This window comes from Symphalangus syndactylus, chromosome 2, assembly GCF_028878055.3.
Source record: "Symphalangus syndactylus isolate Jambi chromosome 2, NHGRI_mSymSyn1-v2.1_pri, whole genome shotgun sequence".
Classification (NCBI taxonomy): Eukaryota; Metazoa; Chordata; class Mammalia; order Primates; family Hylobatidae; genus Symphalangus; species Symphalangus syndactylus.
In genome coordinates, this window is record NC_072424.2 from 28332001 (window position 1) to 28342591 (window position 10591).

Genomic DNA, 10591 nt, shown 5'->3' on the forward strand with positions numbered 1-10591 from the left:
CATTCACATATCAGTGAAATGTTACAATAGGTGTCTTCTTTCACTTAGCACAGTGTTTTCATGGTTCATGTTGTAGCATTTATCAGTACTTCATCCCTTTACATGGCTAAATAATATTCCTTGAATGCATATGCCACGTTTTGTTTATTCATTCATCAGTTGATGGACATTTGAGTTGTTTCCAGATTTTGGCTATGATGAATAATGCTGCTATGAACATTTGTGTGAAAATTTTTACACGGACATATGTTTTCATTTCTCTTGGGTATATAGTGAGTAGTAGAATTGGTAACTCTATGTTTAACTTTTTGAGGAAATGCCAAACTGTTTTTCAAATATGGTTGTACCATTTTACGTTCCCATTAGCAATGTATGAAGACTCTGATTTCTCCATATCTTTGCCAACACGTTATTGCCCACCAATTAATTTTTCATTCTGTGCAACACCCAGACACGTTCCTTGAATACAGGAAATGCTGAATCTGTTTGTTGGACTGATCATGCACTTCCCCTAAACAGAAACTTTTTGGATCTCTGAAATTCATTTACGTACTCTGTCCCCTAAAACACCAAGCCAGATCAGGCCTCCACACTCGTAGTGGGGGAAGGTTTCATGAAGGAGGAGGTATTTGAGCTGGGAAATAGACGTAACAGGAACACATGGATTTAGGCTCATAATTGATCTAGGACTGAATTCTGTTTAACCACTTGAGACTTGGTTTTATCACCTACTAAGTGGGGATAATAGTATCTGTCTCATGAAATAATGCAAATAAAATGCTTAGCACAGTGCCTGCCACATAGCATGTTTCCTTCCTCCCTGGAGGATAAGAAGTTGACTCTCAGTTGAGCAGACTAAGGACCTGTCAAGTGGAGAAAAGAACATGTGCAATGGCCTAGTAGTGTGAATGCAAGTGGCAGAGTGAGGTGACTGGTGGGAGGGTAGCAACCAAGCCAGGAGGCAGATAAGGCCAGGGCACCAATGGACTCTCTCCCTGCAAAGGAAGTTGGATCTCATCTCTCACAAGTCATAGGCAACTAGGCTGTGAGTGACAGACCGTGATTTGCATTTTAAAGAGCTTGTTCTCCAGCAGTGGGAGGTTGGACTGAGGGTTGAGACAGGGGGTTCCAGGAAGACCAGTAAGGGGGTCAATGAATTCATTGTTTAAATGAATTCAGGTGGGAAACCAGGGGCTTAGACTGGGGCTGTGACAATGGGGACAGAAAGAGGAGCTGAATAGGAGAGAGGTTTCGGAAGTAGTGTCAGTGGGCAATGGTGGCCACGTGGCCTGTGAGTTATGGTCTGACAAGCTCTCTGCACACCTGCCAGGGAGGGAGGGCAGGGTGCTCTCCAAGTCGCACCTTATTAAATCCTCACAACACCTCGGCAAGGAGGCACCCGCTTTCCCAGTTACAGATCAAGAAACCAATACTCACAGGAAGTAAGCAACTTGCCCAAAGTCATAAAGAGCAGGGATGAAGTTTGAATCCAGGTCTGTCTGCTTTCTTTCCTCTTGATGCCTCTCTGGGAAGGACTTAGCTGCACAGGAAAGCCTGGGATGGATTTGAACAGGCAGGGAGAAGAGGCAAAGTCAGTTCTTTTTCGTGGTGAGCAGCCTTGGTGTGATTGGCAGGTCAGAGCTCAGGGGATCCAGCTGAGGCCTGGAAGAGTTCTCTAAGGAGCCAAGGCAGAAATGTGGAAGTAAGAGAATTTGTCCAACAGGAGGTTGGGATGTCTCTGATCCTCTCTTCCTCAGGGTGGTGGGCACAGTAAGACGCCTTGGAAACAGAAGTAGGTTGAATGGAGTGACCATGCTGGGGTGAGGGTGGTACAGGGTCCCAGGCAGAGAGCAGGCAGCTTCCTTCCTCCTTCCCCATTCAGAACCCCATCCCGTGCTGGAAGCCTGGATTCTCTGGGTTTGGGGCCACGCTGAAAGGGAGTGGAGGGTGTTCACAGGGCTGGTGGCCACAACCAGGTTCTCCCAAGCAGCGTTGAGCCTCTCCCTGAGCTCTGCCACCAGTAGGGCTGTTACAGACCCCGCGCCTTGCAGGAAAACTTAACATTCACACTGCATGGAGCTGTCCCAGGGCCCCCCTCACAGGAGCTGCCAGGTGGTGTGGAGATGGTGCGAGATCCCTCTGAACAAGTTGGGAGCTTGGATTCCTCTCCTGGTGCCTGGGGGAGGGGCCACCAGGCCCAGACTCTGAAGCTGCCAGGCCTCACACACAAGGGGAACCCCTGGCTTCTCCTCTCCCCCAGGCCACACCTCTCATGGTCCCCTTCATGTGCACATTGGCCTTTGTCCACCAGGCCCTGCTCACTTGGCTTAAAGTTAGCAGAGGCCCAGATGGGGACATGGCAGGGAGCCATCTGGTCTTCTCCCAAGACTCTCAGCCCCCCACCCTCCCAATGCCTCAGCCTGCCTTGTCCTGACGACCCCCTGCTTCTCTCTCCCAAAGTCTTTATCCGTGTTTACTATCTGTCAATTAGGCGGCCTCAATACCCTGCACATGGAAAGCCAGCCAGCCAAGCGTGGTAATCCCTCAGCCCCCTCTCCACACCTCTTTCCCTTTGGGTTAGGGGAGCGGGCAGGAGGAGGAAGGCAGTCTGCAGTTTCCCCTCCAGTGAAAAGTGGCCGTGGCGTGGTCTCTGTGGTCAACGTTTTCTCCCTCACTGCAGACCCCTCCCAGGCCACAGCTGGAGTGGGCGGAGGTCGGGGTGAGGAGGGACGGCAGCAAGCAGGTGCCTGTGAGTGAGGGGTGGGTAGGGGCCAGAGGCGTGGGGTGAGGCTGCCATGAGACACACGCTCCTGACTGACTCAAGGCCTGGCTCAGTTTGCCTTTCCAGCTCGAAGTGTTCCAGGCTACGGGCAGGTGTGTCTAGTGGGTCCTCCCCAAGGGAGAGCCAGGCTCAGCACATCTCCTTGGCCACTCTGAGGCCTCCATCCATGCAGAAGGAAGAGGGAAAGAAACAATGAAAGTGGAAGAGGAAGGAGACAGGGAGAGAGGTGGTGCAGGGGGACTGGGGACAGAGGGCGCTTCCCAGGAGGAGCCTCTCGTGCCCTCCAGTGACAGCATCTGGATTCCTGCCGTGGACCCCTCCAGCACCGGGCACTGACCCACACTCCCTTCATCCCAGCCTCAGCTCTAAGAAGATGAGGGGCTCACCCCTACGCCACAGCTGAGAACACTGAGCTCAGGGAAAACACTCGGCTGGTCCTTGGCAAAACTTCTGGATCCATGGTTCTTCTTCCCCTCAGCCTCCTCACAGCCCAGCGCCTCCCCACCAGGTGGGGAATCCGCCTTCTTGCGAGACACAGGCACTCTGATTTCAGGCTCCTGGTTTGTTCTGGAAAAGCCTGTCTTGCTACAGGGATCACATGAGCTGCCCTAACAGCTTCCCAGGGCAAGATGGCCCAGGCTCCGTCCATTCCCAGGGAGGGGGTGGAGCACAGCAGAGGCACAGAAGAGCCACAGATTGGAGGTCGCAAACTCTGAAAGGCGACTTTTCTCAGGAGAGACACAGTGGCTCAAAGGGCTCAGCAGTCAGAGACACCAGGCTTTCAGTCCTGAACCCCACTTACTAGCCACCAGTTCGAGCAAGATGTTTAGCCTCCCTGTGCCTGCAGTTCCTCCCTCCTAAGGCAGGGTAGGTGATAATGGTGCCTACCCCGTGGGGGTGTCCTGGGAGGGTGATAGTCCAGGTAAAGCCTCCAGAGCCCTGCCTCAGACTTGAGGGTCCCCACACGTGCTGGTGGAATTGATCGCTTTTGTACTTTCTCCCCCCCAGGCTGACCTCTCCCAGGGCCCACGCATCACTCCAGGCAAGAGTTTTTTCATCTGCACACAACACAGACTGGCTCTGACTCCCAGCTGCCCTCCAGGCAGGAGGTGGACTCCCCTGCTTTGTTCATCAATGTCAAATGTCCCAGGTTCTTGCAAGTGAGGGATAAACCCCATCTAAGAGGACAGGAAAAATTCCGGTCGAATTGCTGGCGCTAAAGCCAGCATGCAGGTCTGAGGGGAAGGCGGACAGCTGGCAGGGCAGCTAGTTTTAGGCTTGGTCCCCCCAGAGTCTCCCTTTATCCCAGTCAGTGGTGGCTCTGATCCATCCCATAAAGCCCCTACTTGGAGGGCGGCCTGCCCCACACGTGCGCTGCTCCAGCCAGGGTGGGCTGAGACCTGGTCCTTCTATTTGAGCTAACAACTTGGTGTCCTGGCCTGCTGATACCCTCTCAGTATCTGTTACTTCTTTTTCTAGAGAGGTGTTGAGCACAGAGAGAGGGGTGGAGGGCCAAGTAGGGTGGGGTGAGAGTGTCAATGGGCTTCTAACACACAACCACACCCAGAGGGAAAGGCCCTGCTGTTCACCAGATTGTCATCTTTGGCAACCAATGGATGCTAGAGGTCTCAATGCCTTCCTCCACCTCAGAGTGTTTTATCAGAGTCTTCTTTTTTAGAAAAAAATGTTTTTAATAGAGACGAGGTCTCGCTATGTTGATCAGGCTGGTGGAAATCCTGGCCTCAAGTGATCCAGCCCCGTTGGCCTTCCAAAGTGCTGGGATGATAGACATGAGCCACTGTGCCAGCCGTAGTATTCTTTCAACCACAGACAGTAGACTTCCTACGAGGAATTCCAGGAAGTTGATGTTTTTCATCCTTTCCACCTTTGTCAGAATGGATTTTAAGTCCCTTACAGACTGGAGCGCTGGCTAACGGCTGTTGACCTGCTTCTTACTCCAGCTCTGGTTCCAACAATAACACTGGCTCCTCAAACTTCCAACCCAAGGAACAGTTTCTGCCAAGAAAATGTGCCTTAGGAGCTGAGACTACCAGTGGAGCAGAATTCCAGCGGTTCTCCAGGTATGAGCTCCCAGGAGAAGGGACAGTGTTGACTAGAGAATCCATCAGAAAGTTTGTTTTCTAGAAGGACAGGACTGGCCGATGCTGAGAAGGGAGGGGAGTAGGAGAGGCGGGAACTCCCAGCACAGACCCTGGCCACTTGACCTGTCACCCCAAAGAGCTGGTCATGCCCCGGATCACGTTTCATCTCCCAGTGGGGAAAGGCAGCCAGCCACCCTTGGAGGAAAGCGTCCGTGTGGCCACCGATGACAGGGAGAGCAGTGTGGGGACAAATCTCTTTTTGGAAGAGGAGACACAGTTGGATGGGTGGTTCCCTGGCCTTATCAGGCCTCTGCAGTCCAGCATGGCACTGGGAGAGATGGGCTGTCCTATCTCCGCCCTGCTGGGCTTGGCTCAGTCCTCATTAGACGGAGGGCTTTGCCTTCTCACCCCTGCACTCCATGCCACCCTGCTTCATTGACCCCACTGGCCTCCAGGCCGCAGCCAGCTGTAGTGGGAAGAGGAGTGGGTTGACTCTCAAAGTCAGGGGTAAGGACAGGCATGGCGCTGCCTGGACTGGGCAAATAGTGGCAATGGCAGAAAGCAGGAGAGGTATGTTGAAGGGGAGTTAAGATCCAGAGCATTTAGAGACAAATTAAACAGCTCTTCTAGAATTCACTCAACTGGGGGTATTGATCACAATTTTCCCTGGTGGCAAAATGGACATGGCTTAGATAAGTCAAGGTAGCACATACTTGGGAATGCTTTCCATTTTCCACTGAGGTAGGTGATGGCACAGCTGTGGCTTCAGGCTATGTGCTTGACATACTCCGACACTAACAGTGTGACCTTGGACAAGCCGTATCTCCACCTAGTCTCACTTTCCTCATCTGTAAAACTGAGAAAAAGTTTTCACGAAATTAAACCCAGGCCAGGCATGATGGCTCACCGTTTAATTCCAGCACTGTGGGAAGCCAAGGCGGGCAGATCACTTGAGGTCAGGAGTTTGAGACTAGCCTGGCCAACATGGTGAAACCCTGACTCTACTAAAAATACAAAAATTAGCCGGGAGTGGTGGCGCATGCCTGTAGTCCCAGCTACTCAGGAGGCTGAGACATGAGAATCGCTTGAACCCAGGAGGCAGAGGTTGCAGTGAGTCGAGATTGCACCACTGCACTCCAGCCTGGAGGACAGAGTGAGACCCTGTCAAAAAAAAAAATTAAACACAATAATGTATGTGAAGTACAGAGCCTAGGACACGGAAGGTACTCAGTCATTGTTCCCTCCTTCTGAAAGCACCTTTCCATCATTTTCCACTTGACTAATCTGATATTGAATAATTGATTATTATAAGCCATGGTGGTTTTAAAACATGTTCACCGATTTTTTGAGACTCCTTTCTTCAAAAGGTGTAAACTAATGTCCCTCCCCTTCGATTTGGCTGAACTTAGTGACTTGCTTCTAATGATGAGAATGTGGCTGAAGTGCAAGTGTGTGTCACTGTGGTTTCTGCTTTGTTCTCCCTTGGATTGTTTGCTGCAGGGGCTGCCTGTCACGAGGGCACTCAAGCTGCCTGCGGAGAGGCCCATACGGGGAGCATCTCAGGTCCCATCAACAGCTGGCACCAACTTGCCAACCATCTGGGAAGAAGACCCTCCAGCCCCAGTCAAGCTTGCAAATGGCTGTGGCTCTGGCTGATGTCTCAACTGCAACCTCTTGAAAGACTCCAAGCCAGAACATTCCTGAATTTCTGACCCCCCAAGCCTGCGAGGTATATTAAATGTATATTGTTATTTTAAATTTCTACGTTTTGATTTGTTATATAGCAATAGAACAACTAGCATATATCCTGTTGCCTTCCAAAACGGTTTTGAAACTGCATATAGGTAAAGTCATAGCTCTAACTAAATGAAAAGCTATTAGAACAGGATTTAAAAGGAGACAGAGAAATAATAAATAGGGTAGGTATAGGGAGGAGTCTGGCTGTACTAGAAAACCTGGCTAAGGACAAAACATAGCTCTAGGCTTCTTGCAAGCCAGGGCAAAAATGGAAACTTGATAGGTCACATTAAAACTTTTTGTGGTGGTGGTGGTGACTCTGAATGCGGATGTGCATTTGACATGTGGACCTTTAGGTAGACAGCATCACACTGTCTGGTGGGTGGTGCCGTGCAGACACTCCACCTACTGTAGATCAGACCCTGCGTGTTTGAAATGGTGAATACAGTAGTGCATACGGTTCACGTATAACCATGCACATTCTGACAGTTTTCAGGAACTCCTGGCATCATAAAAATAGAAAAAATATATTAATACAGACATACATATTCAAAAGATATAACTTTTAACATAGGTACTAGTTTTTGTTTGTTTGTTTGTTTGTTTGTTTGTTTGTTTTTTTGAGACAGAGTCTCGCTCTGTTGCCCAGGCTGGAGTGCAGTGGCACGATCTCAGCTCACTGCAACCTCCTCCTCCCAGGTTCAAGTGATTCTCCTGCCTCAGCCGCCCGAATAGCTGGGATTACAGGTGCCCACTACCACACCCAACTAATTTTTGTATTTTTAGTAGAGACAGGGTTTTACCATGTCAGCCAGGCTGGTCTTGAACTCCTGAGCTCAGGTGATCTGCCCGCCTCGGCCTCCCAAAGTGCTGGGATTACAGGCTGCTCCCAGCTCATAGGTACTAGATTTTTTAAAAGGCATAAAAGGGTTGATAGTGGAAAGAAAGTCTCCATTCCACCCGTCCCCCACAGGCCAGTTTCCTTTCCCGTGACCAACCCTATGTGATTTCTGGCTTAGACTTCCAGGGATATTTTATACACATACAAGTAAGTCATATAAATTGTTTCCCCTTCATTATACTAATGGCAGCATACCATAGGCATTGTTCTGCACTGCGAGCTTTTTATTACTCCGTATTGACATGACTCCAAGAAACATCTTCCCGGCTGGGCGCGGTGGCTCACGCTTGTAATCCCAGCACTTTGGGAGGCCGAGGCGGGCGGATCACGAGGTCAGGAGATCGAGACCACAGTGAAACCCTGTCTCCACTAAAAATACAAAAAAATTAGCCGGGTGTGGTGGCGGGCGCCTGTAGTCCCAGCTACTCGGAGAGGCTGAGGCAGGAGAATGGCGTGAACCCGGGAGGCGGAGCTTGCAGTGAGCCGAGATTGTGCCACTGCACTCCAGCCTGGGCAACAGAGCGAGACTCCGTCTCAAAAAAAAAAAAAAAAAAAAAGAAACATCTTCCCCAAATTATCACAATTTTTGATTTTCTGAGTTTCTACTGTTTCATGGTTCAACACTGAGAAATATAAAAAAGTTGATGTTGTGGCTCATGCCTATAATCCCAGCACTTTGTGAGGCTGAGGCAGGAGGATCACTTGAGGCAAGGAGTTTGAGACAAGCCTGGGAAACATAGCGAGATCCCGTCTCTACCAAAAACGTTAAAAAATTAGCTGGGCAAGGTGGCATTTGTCTGTAGTCCTAACTACTCAGGAGGCTGAGGCGGGAGGACTGCTTGAGCCCAGGAGTTCGAAGCTGCAGTGAGCTATGATTGTGCCACTGCACCCTAGCCTGGGTGACAGGGAGTTCCTGTCTCTTAAAAAAATTACATATATATATATGCACACACTCATATACATACATGAGTTAATATATACATATACACACACATATAAGAGTTAAGACAATAAAAGGCACTTGTAATTCCTCCAAGAAAGCACTGTTAAATCCATGCTGTTCGAGTGTGTTCTTTCCTGTCTTCCCCTTATAAATATGAATATGTGTACCGCGTTTAATTTTCAAACTACAATTGGCACCAAAGTGTAGAAATAATTTTACAATCTGGCTTTTTTCCCCATTTACTATACATACTTTCCCCCCTCCCCAACCATTATATTGTGAGTATAAGCAGGGTTTTCTTTTCTTTTCTATTTCTTTTTTTTTGAGATGGAGTTTCCCTCTTGTTGCCCAGGCTGGAGTGCAATGGTGCGATCTCATCTCACCACAACTTCCACCCCCTGGGTTCAAGCGATTCTCCTGCTTCAGCCTCCCGAGTAGCTGGGATTACAGGCATGTGCCACCATGCCCGGCTAATTTTGTATTTTTAGTAGAGACGGGGTTTCTCCATGTTGGTCAAGCTGGTCTTGAACTCCCGACCTCAGGTGATCCGCCCGCCTCAACCTCCCAAAGTGCTGGGATGACAGGCGTGAGCTACCGCGCCCAGCCATATGCAGGGTTTTCTTAAGAAGCAGAGTTATTTTTCTTAATGTTCTGCCAGCACAGGACCAACATGAACCTGCCTTTTCTGTGTCTGCTCCAGATTGCTGAGAACAGCTTGGTCTAACCTCTGTTACCAGAGCATCCCCAAGATGGAAAACTTGGTATCTGCAAGACACCAAGAAAACCGAAATTGTGAAGCATTAAGCTTGTTCATACAAGACTTTCCTAGATTTCCAAGATGAAATAGCCAGGGCCACACAGCCTGCAGATGACCAGCCCCCTGTGCCTCCTCAGTATTCAAGGGGCAAAGAGAGCTACAAAATGTCCTTTCTTTTTTTTTTTTTTTTTTTTTGAGACGGAGTCTGGCTCTGTCGCCCAGGCTGGAGTGCAGTGGCGCGATCTCAGCTCACTGCAAGCTCCGCCTCCCGGGTTCATGCCATTCTCCTGCCTCAGCCTCTCCGAGTAGCTGGGACTACAGGCGCCCGCCACCACGCCCGGCTAATTTTTTTTTGTATTTTTAGTAGAGACGGGGTTTCACCATGGTCTCGATCTCCTGACCTTGTGATCCACCCGCCTCGGCCTCCCAAAGTGCTGGGATTACAAGCGTGAGCCACCGCGCCCAGCCCAAAATGTCCTTTCAACAACAGCCTGAAAGGCAGCGGCTTCCACTGAACACATCTTAGAACCACAGTGACTTGTCTGTCATATTCCTCTAGAATTCTCCAGGAAGCTGCTTGCAGTCTAGGTATTCCCATTGATCTTGAAGCTGCTGCTCTAGACCATCCTTGTCTGGGGGGGAGTCATCATAATCTTTTAATCCATCACCTTCTCAAGGCACAAATCACACTTCCCAACAATGGGGTTTCTTACTGGAAAAGAGTAAATTACATAACTTATCTGTCCATTACTCATCTTCTGTCCTTTTTTAAAGACTAGAAAACTGGTCACAATTCAGCAAAGAATTCCATAAAGAATAGGAGTGACAAATTTCAAGTGGATAACTGTGAGAGGTAAGCCAGCGATTGTTTAATCTGTCTCCTAATATGCATTCTCTTCTAGCAGATCGAGATAGAGAAAAGTGATAATACAAACAATACCAGCATCAATTGAGGGCTTCCTGATACTAGAGTCTGCTAAGTTTTTTTTTTGTATTTTATAATCTTGCTTCTTATTACAACCCTAAGAGTTTAGCATAATTATTATACCCATTTCATAGAAAAGTGAAGAGGTAGGAATCAAACTCAGGTCTCTATGACTCTACAGCAATAATGCCTTACTATTGGACAAAGAAAAAAAGTGCTACAACAATTTAAAATGTGGAAATTTCAGGGTATTATTGGTGTAATTGCTTAATGAGATAACATGCAGCATATCATGTGTCATAGCTATTCTATCATCAAATTGAGTGGGAAAGAAAACACAAGCCCGGTATAATGTAATGTTTTATTTAACTGATGCCAGCTGTCCCCAGAGATCCACAGTAAACTAAGATGATGAGTAAGACAGCAAGTATTTTTGGGAATCAG

The 10591-nt window shown here is 48.8% G+C and overlaps 1 protein-coding gene across 1 annotated transcript; it reads left to right on the forward strand.

Annotated features, from left to right (window-relative positions):
- The first annotated feature begins 2513 nt into the window (after window positions 1–2513).
- LOC129466317 (uncharacterized) lies at window positions 2514–7218 on the forward strand. The gene is made up of 3 exons (XM_055249700.2): window positions 2514–3290; window positions 4744–4863; window positions 6385–7218. The coding sequence occupies exons 1-3, from the start codon at window positions 3241–3243 to the stop codon at window positions 6560–6562; spliced, it is 348 nt and encodes a 115-aa protein (XP_055105675.1). The 5' UTR covers window positions 2514–3240; the 3' UTR covers window positions 6563–7218.
- The last annotated feature ends 3373 nt before the right edge of the window (window positions 7219–10591 follow it).

What these genes read in the sequence shown, in the direction of transcription:
- LOC129466317 (XM_055249700.2), top strand. Translation starts at nt 3,241, where the DNA reads ATGGTTCTTCTTCCCCTCAGCCTCCTCACAGCCCAGCGCCTCCCCACC. An exon ending in GCCCAGCGCCTCCCCACCAG is followed by an intron (nt 3,291 to 4,743) that starts GTGGGGAATCCG and finishes TTCTTACTCCAG; the next exon opens with CTCTGGTTCCAACAATAACA. An exon ending in GAATTCCAGCGGTTCTCCAG is followed by an intron (nt 4,864 to 6,384) that starts GTATGAGCTCCC and finishes TGTTTGCTGCAG; the next exon opens with GGGCTGCCTGTCACGAGGGC.